Source organism: Pundamilia nyererei, unplaced genomic scaffold (genome assembly GCF_000239375.1).
Source record: "Pundamilia nyererei isolate P.nyererei 1_Seehausen unplaced genomic scaffold, PunNye1.0 scaffold00079, whole genome shotgun sequence".
In the NCBI taxonomy this organism is placed as follows: domain Eukaryota; kingdom Metazoa; phylum Chordata; class Actinopteri; order Cichliformes; family Cichlidae; genus Pundamilia; species Pundamilia nyererei.
The window spans coordinates 2068625-2092772 of record NW_005187480.1 but is presented as its reverse complement, the minus strand read 5'-3'; the positions used below and the strand labels follow the sequence as shown (position 1 = coordinate 2092772).

At 41.9% G+C, this 24148-nt stretch overlaps 1 protein-coding gene across 4 annotated transcripts in view; it reads left to right on the top strand.

Annotated features, from left to right (window-relative positions):
* The window catches only part of LOC102203450 (protocadherin-1-like), a 218037-nt gene that overhangs the window by 7932 nt on the left and 185957 nt on the right, over positions 1-24148 (top strand). For 3 of the 4 annotated variants that reach the window (XM_005737754.1, XM_013912035.1, XM_005737756.2), the window contains exons 2-3: positions 5313-6150; positions 10146-12329. In XM_005737754.1, coding sequence (XP_005737811.1) covers positions 5335-6150; positions 10146-12329 — 3000 coding nt within the window. In that variant the 5' untranslated portion in view covers positions 5313-5334. Of the gene's footprint in view, positions 1-411; positions 459-5312; positions 6151-10145; positions 12330-24148 lie in introns of those variants that run through there. The other variant, XM_005737755.1, reaches the window with a different exon arrangement.

Here is a 24148-nt window from a genome sequence, read left to right as displayed (position 1 = left end):
AAGTGGAATCAAAGAAGCAGGGATGAGGAGTCATGATCAGACTCCTCATGCCCTTTTTTCCTAGATGCTACATTTCAATCGCAGCTGAAAAGGGTGGATTTTGAATCCGTGTGTGAAAAGTGGCGTGTTAAGGAATAATCGTGGAACAATGACAACAGAGATGCAAGAATGTTGAGTTCTTTACGGTTTTCGTGACATTTCGTCATTCATTCCTTGATGCGTCTGCAGTCAGTGGGACATGTGTAGAGGTACCAGGGCTGTTTGTTATGGAGATACATGCAGTATGATGTGGAAGGACAGGCAGAGAGGCAGGATGGTTGGAAAATGCCATTCTTTAGATACGCCCACTCGTGCAGCGGGAGCTCATCCCTGCAGATGCACCAGGGAGCACAGACAAGCTGAACAGCTCAAGTCACAGGATCTTTAAAGTTTAACCGGCTCTGCAGAACAGCGCTAAGGTCAGTAGTCCAATTTATGTGCTAGAAGTTGTGTCTGCAGTTCAGTGTGTTCTTGTGCAGTCGTGTTTTTTTATATATATATTGCTAGCCACCTTTTTTACTCTGTTCTATTTTATTTCTTTTATTTTTCATACATGAAAACTAATGAACAGATTTGTTTTATGGGTTTGTTGGATTTATGGGATTTCTGCATCAGTGATCTGCATGCTGTCTGGATTTGTCTGATATTTAATTAACAGGATTAGCAAAAACTGCACATTTCATCTGGTTTTTCCATCTCTTAACCCGTCCGTGGATGGTTTTCAAAATAGATTTCTTTTAAAGCAAATGACAAAAAGCATTTTTTAAAATTCTGTGATCATTTTTTGTTACATTTTCTGAAATTACATGAAATATGTTGCAGTTTTGTGTTTGGAACTGTGACTGTCATTGATATAAATTCATTTAACCACAGAGACCAGTCAAGAATTTCCCTTGGCAAACACTGAAGTAGCGTTTTATTCTAGTTTGATTTTCATCACAATGGATTTTATTTTGTCACTGATTTATGATTCTAATTATCTGTCCTGATTTTATCCAGCGACCCGTTACTGTACGCAGAATTTTGAAAGTGTTACATCAGTTTTTAAAGGTTTTAAAAGTTTGAGAAGTACTCAGATATTTAAGTAAGTACTCAAAAAAGAAATTCAAGTCATAATTTAAAGGTATTCTTATAACTCTAAATCAAATGAATCATATAATAAGTGATATTACTTAATAGTCTGCACATTCACTAAAGCTTTCAAAGAGTAAGAAGCGTGTTTGTCTTGAAGCATTTCGCTCCGACTGGAGTCAGTTAGCTGATCTGTTCTGTCATCTTTCAGGAGGAAATACGTTTTACTTTTTTGCTTTCAAACTGCTACTTAAATAAAACACGATTTTTCATCGATGACGTTACTGCATTTTATCGACTTAATAAACTGCGGTGAAAATACTATGTTTAGACTGAGTTTATGGCTCAGCTGCAGCTGCGTTTGAACTTACAATTTTACGACACACTTGTAATTGTTTTACGTGCATATTGGAGATATTCGTACCAAGTTTGGCATGAGAGCACCCGGGGGCGAGGCGTAGAGAGGGGGCAAAAACCATAATGTGGCATTTACAGTGGTGGTAATTTAATGCAGCTGTGACTCCACGGGTATGCAGGTGGGACATTAACATGGAGACACACTCTGAATATTAACACTAAACACACACACACACACACACACACTCACAGGAGGTGGTCCGAGGGCCTTTAAGCTGCTTTGTAATGTATGAGTGCTGTTGTCTGGACACGCCCCCCCCCCCTCAATCCCTCTGAGTACTTTATTGTGAGTCTTTGTCTCTCGCCTCTTCCAGCGGCAAACACGGGTGGCAGCGAGCCTTACACATGGAAATGTTACTGTCCTTAGTCTTTGTCTAATGTCTTTGTAATGTAACACACACACAAGTGGCTCCAGCAGCTGAACTGGCTGTCCCGCTTTCTACACAAACATGCAAACACACGCACGCACACACTGCTTAGTGAGAAAGCTTGAGACTGTGGGAAAGAGGACGAGCGGGGCGATCTCTGGCTCACTCGTCCCCCGAGGAAGGCGCACACAAACTCACAAAAATGCGCACTACATGTGAACAAACATGCGAACATGGAATCCATGCACTTTGAACTTTTCACATTTTGACATCATCATTTCACATTCTGAAGATTATTTTAGCATCAAATTTTTCTCACGACTTGAATTCTTTCTTTTTTTTTAACCCCCCACGATCTGTGGAAACAACTGCAACAACAGAATCCCCTGATCTCACCTGAGGCCTTGAGTGGCAAGCATGCAGAAACCCAACGCACCTACGTGATTTGTTTGTGCTGAAAAGGCGAATAAAGCAAATGTTCTGATTCCATTTCTATTTTTATCACGAGGCGTTAAAGCAGCGCTCACGTTCAGGTACCACGAGCTGTGCTGAAATATGTTTTCAGCTGCTACTTTCTAAATGAAAATGTTGGCCCCAGAGGGGATATTGGCACTGTGATTCAGCGTGTTGCAGTTTACATTACAAGTGTTGCGTGAACTTTGCACATGTGCAAACTTTTATCTGCAATTTTTCATGAATTGAAAATCCAAATTGAATCTATAGTAACAAAGATGTTTTCAATAAAACTGCTTTCTCTGTTCTCGGGTAATGTCTCATAATCCACAGGGCAGGGGTTCATGTTTCCATAGACTCATTAAAGGCGTTTAGAAGGAAAGATATGTTGGACCCAGTAACTGCCTGTCATCCCATTCATCTGCTTTATATTCATATGTTGGCAAAGCATGAGCTCACCCTTAAACAAACTGTTTTCAGGAACAGCACCTTGTGTATTTACATGAGGTTTCATGTAAATACACAAGGAAATGAAAATACTTCATTGCATTGACAGTAAAGGAAGCTCACTTATCAGCGATCGCTGCCGTCACATCTGTGTGCGTATGTATCACACTGATTAGAGCCAGCCTTTGGTTTTGTGGAGCCACTCTCATGTGTTCAGAGCTGCATTAGCAGACTGGACACCAGCCAGCCACCCGAGTCGTTTTTGCTCCGTTTCCACAGTGACGTGTGAAATATCACAGGGTCAAAGGTCAGGGGTCAATAGTTTGGGGTATTTGGCAGCTCTGAAGAAAATATGTGAGAAAAGAAACACACGGGCATCATTTACACTGTAACAGACACACTAACACTCACAGCCCGACATGCACGCACACGTTCGCAGTGGTGCAGGGGTAATTCGGTGCCAGCGTGTCACAGTGGGGAGGGCGAGGGCGAACGCTCAGATCAGTGTCCGGTTTTTGTTGCCGTTCTCTGTTTTGTTTGAAACGAGTGGGAGATGGATAATTAGGGCCCATCGTGCAAGTGTGAGACGTCCCAAATCCCAGGTTGACCTTTACGTTTACAGAATAACAGAAGCTAATATAAAAGGCTAATTTGCAGCCTTCTGGGTCTGCTGCCACTTTGAAATTTATTTTTGATTTTAAATTTAAAAAAAAAATTTTGTGCAGGAGACTCAGTCCACACCACAAGGCCATTAAACAAACCGACAACAGAAATCATCGGTCCATAAAGTCATCCGTGATTACATTCCTGCTCATTTTCACTTAAAATCCTGCTCAGCTGCTTGAGTCGAACCATATGAGAATACTCTTAGTTTTACTAGACAATCGTTTGTCTTTTATTTAATGGGGAAAAAATGCTTTGAAGTTTAAGGCAGATAACTACAGTCTCACTTAACAGGCTGATGTCTGGCGTGGATGAAGCCTGATATCACCACAGTGCTCTGCAGGGTAACACTTTCTTTCTGGGTTCGTGTGAACAGATGAGGCATTCTGATGTGTGAAGGGGCACGTGCTATTAAAATAATATTGTCCTGGTTTTATGTTGGATTTGTGAACAGAGAAAATTCACTCCTCCCCTCTCTTTCAGACACACAAGCAGACTCCATCCTGTAGGGCAAAATAAACTGCGTGCATCCGAGTTGCGGGGTTCTTGCTTCCCATTCAGCATGCTGGTCCATGTTGGATCTATGTATGTTTGTGTGTGTGTGTGTGTGTGTGTGTGTGTGTGTGTGTGTGTGTGTGTGCGTGTGTGAGGGAGATAGTCTCTCCAAATCAAGTACGTGAGGAGGAAAAGTTAAAAAAAAAAGCACTTTTCAGATTAACCTCTGCGACCCGCAGCTGAGAAACTCCTACAGCAGGAAATACAGAGTGGAGTGTCTGTCTGAGATTTACTGCCAAGAAAAGATAATGTGTAGAGACACAAGAAAGAGGAGGAGAGGTGGAGTGAATGAGGGGAGAAGAAAAGAGAAGAGTTTATATCAAGAAGAGTCTGGCTCAGATGTAGCGTTATGAACACCAGGCCATCAGGAATGAAGTCGGTTTGAGTAAACACATTCAGACTTGACGGCAGAGTCGACTCTTATGAGTTCTGTAGAAAAAAGGATTTCTTCTGAGAGTCTGCAAGGTCAAGTGAAGTCTGAAATGTACTTAAACTTAAAACTAATAAACTCTTAGTTGGAGGCTTGTGTGTCTTGTGTAGTTATAAAACGGTTACCTGAAGCATTCAATCATTGATGACTTGCTGAACCTGTTGTACCACATTTGTATTATGCTGGAAAACAAGTACTATGCCCAACAAGTAGTGTGTGATGAAGGCAATGGCAAATGTTTTTCTTTATGTCTTGAATTGCTTGCACAGGAACAAGATCTGCTCTTGCTTGAAATTCTGTTTGACATTTAAAAAGCTTAAATTTGAGTTTATTATCCCTGCAAACAGCCTTCAATGCTATAGGCTACTCAGAATGTTGGACTTTAGGTTGGATTGCAAACTAAACATGTTTTGAGACGCATGAAAGACATGAAAATGATCCGATTTTCTACGAGTGCGGTCCTCCCCACGTGTTATCTTACTTTTTTATTCTAATCATGTGGCCCATTACCACCCGCTGCCTCTTGTCAGTATTTTTGGTCGCCTGCAGCAGCGTTCAGTTTGTCTTCCTGCCAGAGCAGTCGACTGGTAGCAGGAGGAAGTCATCACTCTACCCTGCTCGGCTGCTCTCCCCACACCGTCTCAGCCGATGAGTTCAGACTCGAAAACTTTCCGCATTCGGGTCTGGCGAGTAACCATTGAGGATATGTTTAGACGCTGAAGGAGATGAATTTAGCCATCTTTTCTTGAGTGGCCCTGAAATAAATCTGAGCAGCAGCTCTGCAGATCCTCAGTTATCAGTCTTGTTTGGTGCCGTCTGAAGCAGAACATGAGTCTTACTAATGTGTTTTCTGTCTCTGTCTGTTTCAGAGCGGTGTTTTCTGGCAGAGACATGGCGGCGCCGAGGTGTGAAGCTTTGTTCTTTTTAGCTGCCTTCCTGCTGGTGTCTTGCAGCGCCTCGCCCAGTGACATCCTCTATCAGGTTTTTGAGGAACGACCACCCAACACAATGATTGGCAGCCTGGCGACAGACCAGGGCCTGCCCAATGCCGGTCATCTCTATAAGCTGGAGGTGGGTGCGCCGTACCTGAGGGTCGACGGCTCCACCGGTGACATCTACACCACCGAGATCCCCATCGATCGTGAGACGCTGAGAGACTGCCGCAACCTGTTCGAGGGCGACAAATGCTACCTGGAGTTTGAGGTGTCGATCACTGACATGGTGAAGGGTATCGGCAATGGGCCGCGGCTCATTGAAGGTCGCATCGAGGTCCTGGACATAAATGACAACACTCCACAGTTCTCCTCGCCTATCCTGACTCTGTCCATTCCTGAGAACACGCACATCGGCGCCCTCTTCTCCATCCCCATGGCCACTGACAGAGACTCGGGGAGCAACGGCGTGGCAGATTACTCTCTGAGCAGTAGCACCGGATTAGGCGCTGACCAGCTCTTCAGCCTGCAGGTCGCCGTGGACGCGGAGGAGAAGCTGCCGCAGCTGGTCGTGATGGGCAACTTAGATCGTGAGATAAAGGATTCGTATGACCTGAACATTAGGGTACAGGATGGCGGGAAGCCTTCGAGGGCCAGCAGCGCTCTGCTGAGAGTTACGGTGACCGACCAGAACGACTGCACTCCGAAGTTTGAGAAAAGTCACTACGAAGCTGACCTACCAGAAAACAGTCCACCGGGACACTCTGTACTGCAGGTCAGCACACACATCAGTGTCGTACAATTCATTTTATCTGAATCTGTAGAGCCGTTAGCTCTGATTTATTATCGATAGCTAATCAGTCATTTATCCTCTGATTAATGTTTTTCAGTGTAAAATGTAACTTTAAACACTTACATTTTGCATTTAAAGGTTTCAACATGTTTACCTCTTCACACCCAACAGATCGTCGGCTTTCAGTTGTGTTGCGTAGGCAGGTTTTCAGAAACTAGAACTTCCTTGATGAAGTCACTTGTTTGTTTTGGCAGTAAAGCTTTGCTGTTAAAACCTTTTCCATTTTGAAAAATTCAATATGAAGTGGAAGTTGAGGACAGTTCTTATTTACTCAAAATTGTCCTCTATGTGTGATTTAGGGATACAAGTCTCAACCATATGAGATCCATCCTTATGGGAGCTTTTTCATTTACAGTCTATTAATCTAAAATATCACAAGTAAATGATTATTATTGTGTTATTTTAAAAGTAGCAAAGTTAGTTCTCTCCAGGCAAAACTGCGTGTGAGCGCTGCTGCTGCTGCTGTTCAGGAGTCAATCCAGAGTTTTTCTTGTCCGCCGAACATTGCAGTGGAACCTTTGGCCTTGTTGGCGATAACACTGCAGGACAACACGGAGCAGCGACTGCACGTAATATGCTGCTCAATTATCCGTACAGACAGATGGTGCAGCGGAGGTGAAGCGGGGCGTGGGATCGCTGTGTGTAGTCACATATTAACCACTGATTCAACTTCACCTTTGAGCCCCTGGCTGGAGCGGCGGTACGTGATGTTGCCGTCAGCGAGCAGAGCAGGAAGGCCCGGTTTGGCTCGGTGACTCCGCAACATCCCAACAAACCCACTTCACCATGTCATCCTCCACTTTTCGTGCCCCTTCTCCCAGACTGCAGTGCGGCCAGCCAGCCAGCCTTCCAGCTTGCTGTGCATGACTTAATCTGAGTCAGTCATGAGATTATCCACGGGGCTTATTGGTATTATTGCTCTGGATGTGGCTCATTGCATTTCAGAGAGCCACAGAATTCATTTCACTTAACGTGCGTTTGAGGAGCGATGCTTTAGAGGCAGCAGGACATCGCCGACTGACGACCCTGACCTTCTTAAATCAGCCAATGGCAACACAGACATGTATATCCCTTTCTTTTGACTTGTTTTTTAAAGGAACACACTGCTGCTTTGTGATTATTGTTAGCCTCTTCTAAAGCTGTTTCAGTATCGAGTCACCTTATTTTAGACCTTCAGGCAGCCAGATTGTTATCTCAAAAAAAGTAACATCAGTGGGTCTAACTTTGTTGTCTAAAAATGGGCAAATTTAAGTTTAAATCGCTAGATTTTTGGAAAAAATATATATATTCTGGATAAAAATAATGCATAAATAAGATTTGATTGATATTCCCTTGTAATGTAACCTAAAGTAAATTCCTTTGAACAATTCTTCTGTTCTTATATATTTAATGTGTGGAAAAGCCCAGTTACAGAGCCTGTGTGGGTGTGGTTTTTGATCCGATTTTTTTTTCTTTACATTCAAATGTTGCTCTTGTGCCTGATAGGTGCACTTAGGTACATGATATCCCCACCTTGCCAAGTTGAATTCACTGATCCTTTCTGCACCACTGCATTTAAAGCTTTTGAACTTAGCTCCGCCTACCTGAAACCCTTCAGAAATGGAAGCTAACCAGAAGGACATCAACCAGAGCAGCTCGAAATTTGGCATCTTTTCTTTTAAATGTAGCTCTAATCAACCATATCAACAAGCTGAGTCAGAACAATTAACAGTTTTTAGAGCCTTTAATCAAGTAATTAGCAGAAGACAGATCCTTGAAATTTAGCGCTTATTAAAGACCAAAGAATATTGACAGGGGTCCCTAATGCGTAGTCACTAAAATCCTAAAGATGATTTAAAAAACAATATGATGTTGACGAGCTGATTAATTAGTTCAAAAAGCAGCCTCAAATGGTTTGAAGAGTCCACACTGAACTGCCACGTCATTATAATGTAATTTAGTCAACAATAAACTAGACAGGATATAAACTCTGATAGATTATCTCTCTGCGTTAAGTGTCTGCAAGCTCATTTCCTCGGGAATAAATTCTCTAATAGTTTCGTGGAGGGGGAGAAACCAGGCTGATTTGGAGAATGTTGGAATAAATTAAAGGTTTACTGTTGTAAATCACCTGAAACATTCAGAAACTCTGGTTCACTCAGTCAGGAAACCAGACGCTCTTGCAGGTTAATTGTTAACTGGTAGATAAAGAGTGTTTATAGTTTCTGTATGCCTGGACAAAGTGGCCTTGGAGCGCAGCCAGTGCAGCTCTGTCCCCATCACAGTGGCACCGGGCTCCAGCAGCAACACTGTTCAATACACAATTCTCAGAAGCTGTCAATAATTCACCGCTGTTTGGTGATGTCTGCTGCTTAAGGCCAGAGCAAAGGAAAGGAAATCAATGGGCAGGAGAAATTATAATTTCACTTTCATGCTTTCTTTAACCTTAACCTCTCTGACTTGGATCAGCAGCTTCTATGGTCACATCATGGTGCTGGTGGTGGTCCGTCACAGTTTGTGAGTTTCTTGAGCAGACGATAAACAACATATTTATTATGTGGCAGTATGAACTGGAGTCTGTGTGAAAAACAAGAGTCTTCAGAGATTCTGTTAGCAGTAGCCTTTTAAACCCTGATTTCCTCCTAAAAACTGATTTAAATGGTTTTGGATATGGTATAATCTGTATCTTCATTGAACTTATATCATGTTTACATTATATTAGATTTTGATTACTAACGTAGCTGGTGTTTTTAGGGGCTTTAAAGGGTGTTTCTTATTTGGATCAATACGGAGCTACGACCAGAAGCAATCCCTTATGTTTGATTGGTTCTTTAAAAAGTAGCCCTAATAATCTTATCCCATTGCCAGATTCCTTTTTTGTATTTTAGTAAATCATAATATTTTGGACTTAAATTTCAGGGAAATATATTACTGAGTGCAAGCTTGGCTAAGAACCAGCCCAGCTTTAAAGGTATAATGGCCTTAAAAAAAGAAGAATAAAAAACCCCAAACATAATTACATTACTCTGTCCTGGGTGAAGGCTGTACAAACACTGGATCAGCAGCACCTGGGACATTTAAATCAGCTGTTCAAGAACTGCTTAATTTGAAACAACCTACATTTCTGACCGGCAGCCATGGCATTCAATGACTGCAATTAAAACGGATTAGATCCGTAGATAGGACAGGTGTGTTAACGAGTATTTCCTAAGTGATATTTTGCTGACTTCTCATATCTCCTAATTGACTAACTGCCCCCATTCACTTTAGGTTTGGACTTATGAAGTCAGCTTGTGGTTCATTCTGTTCTGTCCTATTCAGTCTCCTAATGGGCCCTGAGGAGCTGGGGCTTTTCTGATAATGAGAGGAACATTAACATTCACTTGTCTGCCCATTAGATGCCAATGACCCGCTGCACGGCCGTTAGATGTTGTTGTGTAGGGTTGTGCAATCAGCTTTGATCGGGTATTATCTTTCGCAGCATACAAACTCCTCCCCCTGAGGAAAACATAAAGGGCCTTGTACTGTTGCATTAGTAATGGTCATGACTCTTCATTAGCCAAAGAAGCTAAATAATCATTAAAATTTAACAGAGACTGTAATGGAATCATGACGCGTATTTCACTGACGTCACATGAAAAAGAGCGTGGCGAATCATTCTTTTAGTCTGAGATTACTTCAGACTTTTATTCTAAAGTTGAATGTATTAAATATAGAATATTTATTGCTTGTCATGAAAACTGCAAACCTGCCAAAAGATCAATGTTTTGATGATATTTTGATTTTCCAGTGTACCAAATGCAATTCTGAACAGGCAAATGATCTGATTTTTAATGTTGTTTTGGACAGTGTTTGGCTAAAAGATTGAATCTGTTTCTTTGTTTCTTTCTGTCCGTCTGTCTGTCTGTCTGTCTTTTGTTTTTTTCCAACTCTTGTAGGTCAAAGCCAACGACGCAGACACTGGCCTCAATGGAGAGATAGACTACAGCCTCCATCAAGCATCAGAATCTGTCCAAAGGCTTCTGCGCATTGACCGCGCAACAGGCATCGTCTACGTCAAAGGTCTTGTGGACAGAGAAGAAGAAAACTTTCTCAAGTTCTTTGTGGTGGCAAGAGATCGTGGACCCAATTCCAAGAGTTCCAAGGTCCTTGTGACCGTACACGTCAAGGACCAAAATGACAATGCACCAGCCATTGAGATCCGTGGTATTGGCTTGGTAACACATCATGATGGTGTGGCCAACATTTCTGAGGACATGCCTATTGGTACACCAGTGGCACTGGTCCAGGTGTCAGACCGTGATGAGGGGGAAAATGCTGTGGTGACATGTGTTGTTGCTGGTGATGTTCCATTTCAGCTTCGTCCTGCAAGTGAGTCAGCCAACGATCGGAAGAGAAAATACTTCCTGCAGACAACAACCCTGCTGGATTATGAGCGTATTAAGGATTACAGGATTGAAATAGTCGCTGTGGATTCTGGAAACCCAGCTCTGTCCAGCACTAACGCTCTCAAAGTCCAGGTTACAGATATTAATGATAATGCACCAAACTTTTCTCCTTCAACTGTTGAGGTAGACTTTGCAGAAGGCAACCAGCCAGGAGACAAAGTTCTAGACATTGTGGCGACAGATGCAGACAGCGGCACAAACGCAGAGTTGTTCTATACCATCACTGATTCAACAGCCAGAAGGCTCTTTAAAATTAATTCCAGCACTGGAGAAGTTCGTGTGAATCACTCATTGGATCGGGAAGAAAAAGAGCGTTATGAATTCCGTGTAACTGCAGCAGACAAGGGTGTGCCTAGTAAAACCGGCACTGCCACGGTGGTGGTAAATGTTCTAGATTGCAATGACAATGACCCAAAGTTTACACTGAATGGCTATAGCTTCTCTGTCATAGAGAACATGCCTCCACTCAATCCTGTTGGTGTAGTGACAGTCAATGATGCAGATAAGGATGAGAATTCCCAAGTCAGGCTGTTTGTGGAACAGGACAATGGCATGTTTGTCATCCAGAATGGCACAGGAACCATCCTGTCAAGCATCTCCTTCGACCGTGAAAAGAAGAGCACCTACACATTTCAACTAAAGGCTGTGGATGGTGGTAACCCGCCTCGATCCTCCTATGTGGGTGTGACCATCAATGTGTTGGATGAAAATGATAATGCCCCATATGTTACCAGGCCGTCTAACTCGTCCTTTGTACACCTACCGGTTGGGACCCGACCAAACACACACGTGGAGGTGGTAAATGCTGAGGACATTGATGCTGGACTCAATGCTGAGCTAGAGTATACCATCATAGGTGGAAATCCATATGATCTGTTCCAAATATCTACCAATGATGGGGAAATCACAGCAGCACAAGAATTAACCCCGAAGTACAATGGGCTACATCGGCTGGTAGTGAAGGTTGTTGATAAGGGAAAACCTCCTCGTAACACCATTGCACTAGTTCATGTTTTTGTAAATGAAACAAAATCAAATGTCTCCCTCATTGAAGCGCTGGTTGGACACAGCCTCTACACCCCTTTGGACAGGGACATTGCCGGAGATCCCAACTATGCCTATTCTCAGCAAAGCAATATTCTGTACGGCAGTCTTGCCGGTTTTGCTGTTGTCATTTTAGTTATAGTTGCCGTGGTCCTCATCAGACGCTGGGTACAGAAGGATACCAAGAGTGGTTACCAGGCTGGCAAGAAGGAGAGTAAGGACCTGTATGCCCCAAAGCAGGGCCCTAAAAATGGCAAAGGGAAAAAGAGCAAAAAGGGGAAGGCTCCAAAACCAGCTAAGACAGGAGAAGATGATGAGGACGCCAGTCTACAAAAAGGCCTCAAATTCAACTTAATCAATGAGAATGTCAATGACAGTCCCAGAATCCACCTGCCCCTTAACTATCCACCAGGGAGCCCTGATCTGGGGCGCCACTACCGCTCCAACTCCCCGCTACCATCCATCCAGCTGCAGCCACAGTCACCGTCTGCCTCCAAGAAGCACCAGGCTGTTCAGGACCTCCCTGCCACCAACACCTTCGTGGGGACGGGCGACAACAACTCTACTGGCTCCGACCAATATTCGGATTACAGCTACAAGGCCAACCCACCCAAATACAGCAACAAACAGGTAGGAGACTACGCAAACACAGCAGTGTACCACAGGGAAATCTATTGGACCAACCGGGTGTGGTAGTCACGCTGGGACTTATTTGGCAAAGCCAATGTTATTCCACCAAAGCTGCACTGATTTCCCTGCACATCACCCACCTCCTCACAGTTGTGATTCCTTTTATTTTAAGTTTGGTTCTGTTCACCATTTGTCTTCTGTTCTGCTCAGTTTTGGGTATTCACTTCAACATGGACACCACAAAGCCACAGAATGAAGGATTGCAGGGCTAGACCAAATATGGGCTTACCAATTTGTCAGTTCCTTACAGTAACCTCCCTCCTAAAATGGACTCTGTTGATCTAAAACACATTTATGGAGGATTTTTATGTTTGAGGTAATGGGTTTTGGGTTTTTTTTGGATGATGTTTTCGAGCCTTGCATTCAAATGTTTAATCTGCAGAATTTAATTAAAAGTTCCTGTTATAGCGAAATATGTGATATTTCAAAGAATTACTTATGATGTTATGTAAACCCAAGTTTGATAGCATACGTTTGATTGAGCCCCCTGTTCAACTTGGAAATCCCATATGGGTCTGTCCTTAGCATCTGTGTTTTTCATTTGTTTGTGTTTCATTTTACCTTTTTTTATGGTGGATTAAATGAAGGACATTATGAGTTTTCCCCATTTTATTATTCGCAAATGTTCTTGGAGTTCTTTGAGCACCCATTGAAAGGTTCATGCTGACATCCTCATTATGTCTGAATGTGTTATTCTTTTCTTTTTTGTCTGGAGAGCTGACTTGAGGCTTAAAGCTGCTCTTTATGGCCGGATCAGCTTGTTGAAGTGTGACAAAGAGTGACTGTGAATTCCTGAGTTAGTTTTCGTTCTTTTTTTTTAACCAATTTTTATTGTTTCTTAGCTTTCTTTTGCCAGAAAGTAGACTGACTGAGCAGCACTTTAGTGTTTCCATCCAGTTCAGACCAATTTAAGGTAATTTCAGCTCAGTCAGGGAGCCAAGCAGCAAAGAAGAAAGAAAGGAAGAAAGGCAATAAGAAGGCTAAGGGAGTGGGGTTATAAAGAGCCTCTACGCTATGAAGGAAAAGGTACACTACAACTAAATACGACCGTTTCCGAGCCACAACGCTTCCTGTCAGGTCAGCTGAAAGACGACTTTTAATTTAGCTGTGTTCCCAATCACAGGGGCTCAAAAGGCAATTGTTTGCACAGATTAATGGCAGGTAATTTTCCAGGCACCCGCTTTTGCCTTCTTTTACCCAGAGTGCCTTGCTTTATTCTATTTAATGTACAAAAAGGGGAGTTGGGAGGGGGTCTGTGAGATGTGGGCCATTAACTGTGTGATTGTGATGAGCGTTCACGCCACATCGGCTGTTTTGTGGCTTCATGTTGATGGACCTGCAGCTGTGAAAAGTGAAAATGTCACATGCGCCGAAAAAACCAGACAATCAGATTAAGGTGTTGTAGTGATGTTCAGACTGTACATACATGTGAATGTGAAACATTTTGTTTTGTTTCTGCTTTTTCATCTGCTGTTTATTTTGCAACATTACAGTGTGTCTCGTGTGAGCTTAACAAGGCCATTTCATTGTTCTACTTGCTTCTTAAAGACTTGTGTTGACTGTTTGAAAAGATGTACCAAAGACTCACACACACCTGCATTTTCACTGTCATTGCGATCATCAGTTTCAACATCATATATATATATATATATATATATATATATGAACACGCGAAGCAGAGAAACTGTTCCTTTCGTCAGTCCCGCAGAGTCCCTGCTGCTGTTGGCAGCTTGCTAGCGCTCCTGCTGGTTTAACATTTAGCCTGTTGACATGCAGGCATCATACTAGAATTTAAAGCCACATCTAGTCTGTGCACACCTGCTCAGTCGTGTACTCTCATGTACTTTTCTATGGGGACATAATTGTACAGTGTTTTGTTTTCTTTTTAACACTTTAAAGCAGAATTTATTTCAATAAACTTGTTTCTTAAATGTTTAAGTGGCGCTTTCTGTGCATTCACTGGGTTCTTGAATTGGGAATATTGGGAATGCTGCAAGGAGAGGTACAGTATTGTATTTTCATTTTCATTTCTAATATATGGAGAGAAAATGTATTTGGCCCAAGATGTTCTGAGTATGGTTTCTGCATGTTCTCAACACCTTTCATTAATAATGTCAAAACAAACAATTAGGTTTAGCAGAAAACACAGATTTTAGAGCTGGATGACAGAATGGTAACATATCTTTTCCCTTTTTAGATATTTTTTTTTATTCTTTATCTGACCATTTTCTCAATTATTTGGTTTTATGCTCATAATACTGATGTTTTAACAACTACGTTCAGACCTCACAGTTACAGGGAGCACAAGGTGATGTAAAAAAGTCCTCAAATACATTATCTACTAAATTATAAGGTAAGAGAAGGAAACCCATCAGATTACATCTGAGGATAATTAGCAAGCTTTTTCCTTGACATTTTAAAGTTTTTGCTCCGTTAAAGCTGAATAACATAAGATAAAACTGACTGTTAGTTAGAAAAGTGGCTAATTCTGTCAATCCACTACTTTTATTAAATAGATCAGAGATAGATGGATTATCATGTTTTTTTTCCTCCACTACATTAATGATGTATCCAGATGACTGTTTTAGAGCGACATATCCGGTTTATGCAGCTCTGGGCTCATAGGGCAGAATCATCAGAGTCATGGTGTTAGCCCTAGCATCACATCTAGGAAACAGCACAATATAATAATAGCTGTCAAATTGTGCCAAGTATAATCATCGGGTCATAATGCAGTACTTTCCCAAGTAAATATTTAGTGATAAAGACATATTACAACATTGTTATCTTCAGCTACACTTGTTAGCATGCTAACATGCAAACCAAAGGCTAACTGTGCTACTGTTAGCACTCTATCAGACGTTCTATAACAATGACAATTTGTGTAGTACTCAGAAATAAGTGTAGATTAAACGTAATACTGAGACACTAAAAGGAAGCCAAAAACAAACTGAAAACATACATTGCATGCTTAAATTCTTTACAGATGGTTGACAAGCAAATAATCATTTTTGTGTTTGGTGGAAATGAGCATTTCTATAAGCAAACACTCAACTAAGAACCACTCGCTGAAAATAGCATTCTTGTTAGCATTTCCGATGGAGGTCTATTACATGAGCTTTACAGTTTGAACAGTGCTTGAAATTTACTTTTGCCCTTTGTTCCAAATATGTTTTCTCTCCATAACAGCTGACTGGAACACATCAGCTATTCTCTCAGTCACTTTAAATTTACAGCTGCCTACCTGGTGGCGTGTTGCCTACATGCACGCAAAACACACCCAACACTCTTTCAGACTTTGAACCTACAGCAAACAGCACAGAAAGAACTGAGATCAAAACAACTCTGAGCAGGTGCTGAACCCGCTGGGGTCAAAGGTCAAATATCAATCAAGAACAGCTATTAGCAAAGAGGAGCGAAGAGGCCAAAAGTTAACAGCTCTCCCCGACTCCTCCCTGTGTCTGGTCTCTACATTAACAGTCCGGCGGCATCCTTCCTGCTTTTACGCTGACCAGCTCAGCCGTTTCTATGGCAACACAACGACCTCTGCCTGTGTGTGTGTGTGCTGACTCATAGTACTGACCAACCTCCCTCTCCGTCCATCCAACCCAACACAATCCTTCCTTCTTTGGAAAGCTCTGCCCTTTGAATGAGGAGATGTGTGTTTGTATAAGCTCTGAGCTAAATGACTTCTGGATTACATATTACCATCTGTACAGCTGAAGCGTTCCAGTTTTAGTTTGATACTAAAGTTGTGTTGAATACATATATTTATCAAATACCAGATGATTAAGCTACTTTTTATTTTATTAGAAGTTTATAATCCAGAATCAATAGTAACAGTGCTGAATAGATATGCCCAGAATGAATTCAGGACAAAAAAAAAAATTCAAGCCAGGACATATTTGAAACATTGGATAAGAAACTATAAACATCTTCATAGAGGTGTGCAAATGTCTGCTGTCAGGTCTCGCTCTGTGTGTGTTGTTGTTGTAGTGCTGTTGCGTATCTCTGTGCCAGCAGCCCAAGTGTCATATCATGGCGCCTATCAGCTGTTTAAAGGAGAACAAAAACAGTTTTCACAACCAGCACTTCGTTCATATCTGCACTTTCACTCTGTTGTTTGAGTTTGATTCATGATCTGAGCGTTATGCTCTACAGGCTTACAGGCTGTGCAGAAAGCTCCTATGGCACATTTAGTGTGTCTTAAATCCAAAGACTACTTCATGCTTCATTTGAAGTGCTTGTGGGAACATTCTGCAGCTTTTTTTTTAATAGTCTCAAATAGGCAAAGCAACAATTCCACTCATTAAAAGCTGCAGCTGTTTTTGGAGGGTCGGCTTTTGTGAGAAAAGACGCAGGAGTCAAGACATCGGAAGAGAACCATGTTGCTCTTGGTTTCAAATGTCCAAACCTGGCTTGTTGCGAGAGAGGCAAGACACAACAGGCTAATTGTTCGGAGAACCTCTCCAGGAGAGTTGAGTGGAGTTTCGAGATACGCAGAGAGAGCTTCCCAAAATTGCAGGGTGGTGGTAGGTGTTGTGCAGAAAGTTTTAATTGTCCAGAAAAATATGAGCGAGTACTAGACTATCCTCATTAAAGCATTGTTTGTGCATCTTAAATCAGGTACTACCGACGATCAGTCTGCTGGAGTGGCTCCAAATCTTGGTTTATCTGGGTATCAGTCTTGACACTGATACCCAGACCCTGACAACCAGCTCTTCTTGGTTGGAGCTCTAGGTCTTCCAAGAAACACATTTCTATAAGGAACTCCTTCTAAGCATGTCGTCATGCCTGAAAACAACTCAGCTAGCAGGCATCCAGGAGGCCGATGCTTTTCTGTGGGCCCGCTGTAGTCATTAGGAACATGGCATGAAAATAATACTGTTGTTTCAGATTTTTGTCTCATATTTTCTTCTAATTTTGAAAACATATTTGGTATTCATACCTCCACAGGGCAAAGGTAGAGAAGGGAAAAAAATTTTTTTTATTTTTTTTTATCATATCAGAGATAAACTTACATCAGCCACCAAGTTAAAAAGCCCTGGAAATGCTGGAAATGAAATGAAATTTTCTCCTTGAGTTATTGGGGTGAAAAGAAAAATATTAATCTCTTTCACCCACAATAGCAATCAGACCATCAGACCCATTCATTCAGTGTTTCAGCTTGTCAGCTTAACAGATGAAATCCATGAAAATGACACACCCGAAACCACACGATGAACCAAAATCTGGTTTCCATCCCACTGGACCTGTTAATGTTTACACTCAATAATCAGCTCGCTCACTTCATTAAACCATAGGCAATTCAGAACAGGTGTTTTTAATCAATAGCATGTGTTTCTGTAGTTTGACTGACAGAAGACTTCCTGTTTCTCTGCGGTCCGGCTCACTGTCAGGAAAAGAAACTGTAATGGCAGTCATTAGGCGGGCAGCTAGCAGCTTTTTCTCCCCCAGAAAATTACTGTAATTTCATGGCAGCGGCTAAAATATCATCAGGCTGGGACAGAGTGCCTGTCATCAGTCAGGTTCAGCTGAGTGGAAGGCAAGGTTACAGATACTGCCACTGTACTCGCACGTTACTTCAGCTGCACACTTTCCTTTGCCAAAACACTCATGTAAAAATAATCACAGCTCCTTTTCAGGATTTTAAAGTTGCACTAGTCTTTTGTGGTTGAATAGCTTCTCCAGAAGATTTCTTTTAAAATAAACTCAGAATCTTCACTCATCCATACATAATGCTGATACATTAAGAAGATATCAGGACCCAGCTCATGTAAAATCAGCAGTTGTTGTGAGCATTTATGAGTCTTTCCCCTATAAAGATCACATTTGATGAGCTACCCTGTACCCTGTAGTCTTTATCAGTAAAGACATGGTTTGGGCACCATTAGAATAGACTGTGTAGAGATCACCCACATTAACTTCTGATGCACATTCAGTCATTTTATTCTGGAATCCAGTCTGAAATATGACAGGAACAAAGGTTATCCCCAAACGTTGCTTATGGGGGAAAGAGTTTACAACAATTTTACAACAATTTAGCTACAGAAATAACATCAACGACATCAAGAACCTAAAATTCCACCACAGGTCTTTTGGTACTTTTTAGTATTAGTATTACTAGAGTACCTAAAACCAAAGAAACCAAAATAAATATGTCGTTACTCCATGGGAAGGTTCGGGTATTTCCTTGAATTTGTCACCTTTCTATATTATTCCTTTTAGCAGTAGCGCTCGTACTAATTATTTGTTACTGGCTGTTCATTGTTGTGAGTATAATGTTTTGAAGGTTGTGTGTATTCACTGATTCGAACAGCTACTCGCAGTGTTTATAGTGGCAAAGTTGCGGGTCCAGAATGGTTGGGGAGTTTCATCACAAAGGGCCTTTGTAACACTGACACACAAACACAGACATACAACACACACATTCCTAAGGCGTGGGTGTCTGTCAGCACAAAGTAATCCTCTCAGCTTGTGTGTGTGTACGCACACACAAACATCGAGGCATGTCTGACAGGTAGAAAACACCTCACTCCTCAAATTACATCAAATTATTGGATTCATGAAGACACCCAGTACCAGCTCTCCTTGAAATAACTGATTTAAACAGTTCACACTCTGTTCGGATGGCAGGAGATTAGCATCTGAACGTTTCGCTCAGGTGTTTATAGGACACATTAAATGAGTCTGAGGTGCTGCTGGAGAGTCACCTCCTCCAGTTTAAGAGGAAGAGAACCGTTCATCTTGTTTAAAATTCAAAATATTTGTCCAGTTATTTTTGCCACAGGATTTGGATACCTGTAAGTATGACTACAGTTAGCTCAAATCTTAAAAGTAGAAAAAGCATCTGTCTAATAAACCCAGACTGAAAGCTGGTCCCACAGAAAATCAGCCTGAGAGCTGAAAGCTCTAAGAACAACAAGCCAGCAGTCTGAGTCTTTTAAAACTTACACACTAATAATTACACTATGAAATTTATAATGACTTAAAAATGCGAGATTCAAGTTTATTGTCTTATACACTGCAAAACACAAGTGGTTACACAAAGCAATGAAATTCTTACTTCCAGCTTCCCTTCAAACAACTAAATAAACAACTATCTAAAATAAGAATAAACTTAACTCTGAGCGTAGAATATAGTAAAACAGTAAAACAAGTGCTTGTGTAGCTTGTGTGTGGGTGTAGTCAGAATTTAAAGTGCGAGTAGTTGCAAGACTATCACAGTGGTAATATATACAGTATATACAATATTAAAATAGTTTATATTGTATGAGGTTGTATTATATAAATGTATAAAATTGCAAATTTACAGCTCAAAGATAAACACAGAGATAGAGTGTACCTCAAAGTGCTGTGAATTATTAGCAGCAACCCACATTAGCTTTGAAAACATTACGCAAGCAACCAAAGATGTCATGATGCAAAACAGCAACTTCAGTTTGTCCTGCTGTACCTCATATAATATACAGTACAAATATACAATCACAGAACTTCCAAACATGAAGGGAAAAGCTCTGTATCATCAGCACCACTCATGTGGTTTGAGCTAACCTATCGTGGTGGCTAGTTAGCTTGCTAACTCGGTGGTTTTAGATAAACAATGTAATGAGAGTTACTTCGTAGATTCCTGTTCTCCTTATGATAAATGATACGTCTGCTGACATGGTGGAAATGTCTGTCTACAAGCAGCTAGCACACCTGTAAGTAAGCCTTTGGGAGATTAGAAAATGTTAGCATGCTAACATATGAAAACAAAAAGGTAAAGGTGATGAACAAAACACCTGCTGACCATCATTATTTCAGCATACACTTCCCATATCAGCAGCCAACGTTTCACAGAGCCGCTGTTTTTGCATCCACATACCATGTAAAAAAATACATAAAACTGGGACCAAAGCAAGTTGGGGCTCAAATTTAAGATGAAACCAATAAAATTAAAGTAGACCATTTTCTTCTGTCTTAGTGTATACGGAAAGGAGAGGAATTAAACATTTTAAAACAGTTAAGTAAATGATTAAAATAGAGTGATGGTGTAAAAAAAAACCTCTCGTGGTTTCCTGCCAAAAGCTTATTTTGAGAGCCAAAGGACGGCTCAGGAGCCATTCACAGGAGCCGTTTGGCCAATTTAAAAGCAGCAGTGACAAAATGGGGACTACAACAACAAGCAGCAACATTTTTCAATCACTTCAATCACAGTTCAGTGCTTCAGTGGACGCCACCAGAACGTTCCTGCTTGCTCTCAGGGAAGAAGAAGAACAGGACAGGAGTGAAATCATCTTCAGAAAACATAAAATCATCTTAGCCTTTTGAGAAGTGCCAGTTTATTTTAAACAATCCATAGAGAGCCGAGAGAGCCATGAAGGAACTCTTATTCAGCCTCTCTCTCAATCTCTGTCTATCTCGGTCGCCCCCTCAGGGCTGTGATTGTGTTCGAGCCACTGAGACGACTCAATACAAAGATCAGTGTGTGTGTCTGTGTTTTACTTTTATGTGGCGCCAGAAATCAAAAACACAAGAAACATAATTTTGTTATTGTGTTATTGTGTGTTCAGTGCATTTATATAGATTTCTCTCTCTATATATATATATATGTGTGTGTGTGTGTGTGTGTGTGATGTCTTGCCACCTGCTCCAACAACACAAGTGAAGTGGAATGGAAACCTGCCTCAGGGTTTACACACACACACACACACACACACACACACACACACACACGCACACAGGAACAAAACAGGCGACAGTAGATGCAAGCATGACGAGAGGAGGGGGAGTGTGGGCCCTGTAAAGAGGAAAAAATGAGGAGGTGGAGGAGATGATGAAGCTGAGTGCAAAACACACACGAACACACACGCAGACACACTCAAACCTCACACAGACACACGCTCACTCCACATATCAGCATGTATGTTAGCGTTATGTTTGTGAGTGTGTGTGACTGGGCTGGTAGCAGGTGGTATGACTCAGGAGAGAAGAGGGCTGCAGATGTGCACCGCATAATACACATGCATGCACATACACACCTGTAAGTGGGGTCAGAGGTCAGATGCTGTACAGCTGCTCTGCACACCGGGCTGCTGAACTCTATCTGCAGGAAAGTACGCACACACACACACACACACACACAACATAGCTGCTTATTGTTATCATCAGCAGTGGCGGCAGCAGCTCGGATGCTGCCTGCAGTGAGACTGTGTTGTGTTGATAGAAGCAGAGCAGGATAACAGAAATGCAAAAAGATGGGATGGGATTGGTTTGGTTCACGTGTTGCTGACCTTGATCTTGATGTGGACTCCACACTGACACAACAAAGCTGAAGCCTGCTTCATTTTGAGCAGATTTTGGCTGCCACAACTGGACATTTGTCATAAATAACAAGGGGTTTTGTCATTCTTTTCTTTGGTGAGGGGCACTTTGATAAAAGTCAGCTTTCCAAGTAGAAATGAAATCCAAATTGGCAAAAAGAAAATGCAAATGAATGCAGTTTTCCATCCACTACTGTCATGCGAATAGCGGAACTTCATTCTCCAGTTGTTGCCAATAAGCCACCACAAAAGAAGAAGAAGAAGACAGAGTAGAGATTCATTAAAAGAACTCCAGTCAAAGCACAAACGATGGAAAAGCTCTGCGGAGAACATGACTTCTTCCACTATTTTTTCTGTCTTAATTGGAATGGGGTTCACCTCTGTGAAAAACTAAACGCACGCTGGCTTTAATTTAAAAAATGCAATTGACGAGATTATTGGCATGACAGGCAATCTAAAAGAGGAATAAATATTTTGACACGTGATTTCTCGCATCCAAGACCAAAAGAGCATCGGGATTAGGAGTCACGGTAGCAGTAGCATCACTACTGCGTACTTGCCAAAGTAAGAGTAACAGTAGTATCAGTATCAGTAGTCACAGTAGCCGTAATAGTATCAGGATCAGTATTTTCAGGAACATAGTGCAGTAATTGGCAGCAGATGCTAAGTGACAATCAGGACTGTCAGCAGCGAGTCTCTGGAGAGTTGTGTTAGAGAGGGAGTGCAGCTCGATGTGTTAAAGGACCTTCTGCCAAGTGTACAGTCACAGGCAGTCACCGCGGCAACCGCCTCCGTCTGCATCCTGACTGACAGGTGACGATGAGGGAAGTGACAGCTACCGGAGTGAGCGAGGGAGAGAGACAAACATGACTTCATCAATCAGGAAATAACACATAATCACCAGCAGCCCTTTGCTTCCTCTTGTTATTTGATTATAATGCCATCCTACAACAGTAATTGATCATTACACGGAGGCTATGGTCTGCCCTGTTGCCTTCATTTGTGTTCAACTTCCTGTTTGGTGTTTACTTCCTGCAGCTCTCTCTCCCCATCTGTCAAATAGCAGCCTCATTGTTTGACCTGACAAACAAGAAGGAGAAGCAGCAGAATAGGTGAGCTGAGCTGCATCCTCCATCGCTGTCTGTCCGCTTGCGGTTCATCTCCTGGCTCTGATCCGAGCACAAACAGCAGAAACACATTCACTGTTTACACTGATGGCTGCGCGTCACAGTGAAGAGCTGCAGGTACGGCGTTTTTGAAAGTAGGAAAGCAGTACAGATTTCCCAGTGTTGAAAAACAACAAGAAAATAAAACTTTGTTTTTTCTGAAACGCTGGTATCTGAAATAGTCTCTCCAAAACACAATCCATTGACTACACCCACGTTTAACGCCTGTGCTAGCCAAGAAGGTTGCATTTTAGTCCCGTGCTAAACAAGGTGGTTTCAGAACACGTGACTTGAATGCAATTTAGCTTTCAAGTTTTATTTGCCCAAATAAACTTCCTAACAGTCACCATGTGGAGGGTAATCTGATTTGGGTTAAAGTATTAGTTTAAAAATATTGCACTAGCATGGACTGAAGATTATGTTGCATTGTTAGTTATCTAGATTAAATGTGCTGAACATTTCACATAATGACGTTCTCCAATTGTAGCTCTAGTAACTGCACAGACAGAGCTCGCACTGACAAACGTATGGTGCACAGGCCTGAAACTGCTCACTTATAAAAACAGAAATGGTTACCCCTAGTCAGCCAATCAGGAGAGAAGGTGGACTTTTAAGGATGAGCCGATGAACCAGTATGATATAAATCTGTTAGTCTGCAGAGTTACTCGAGTAAAGTCCTAGAATAAAAATAGACCTGGAAATGAGCAGGATAGGTTCACTGTAAAATCCTCAAAGCCTGCGTGGAGGTTTTTGAGGGTTTTGTGTGATGAAAAAAAAATCTTGTCTTCAGGTATTATAGCAACAAAAATGAGCTTTAGCTAAAGCTAATATGTAGCCTTCACTAGCCGAGTGCTGTTCTTGTTGTTTCTCGCCTACATCGCATGTTTTACAGCAAGACAGGATCTTAAGTCAGCCTGGCTTTGATTCTGACCGAGTGTGTTGGTAGCGAGAAGTTTTCCTTTGATCCTCATTTCTGCTCTTCATCACATTCAGTCCACTTTGTAATCTTCATCTCAATCATCCTCATCCTCTGCCTCCATACACACTTTTACGCTTTGCAGGCTTCAGGTTTAAAGACTGTTTTTAGCTCTGTGCTGCTACTTTATGTCTCCTCCTCCCTACACACACACCTACACACACACACACACACACACACACACACACACTCAGATACAGATACACACACGCCTCTGCCAGTCATAAAATCCCTGGACCCTGCAGGGCAGAGCGTGACGAGGGCAGAGGGCGGCTTGCTCTGTGTGTGTGTGTGTGTGTGTGTGTGTGTGTG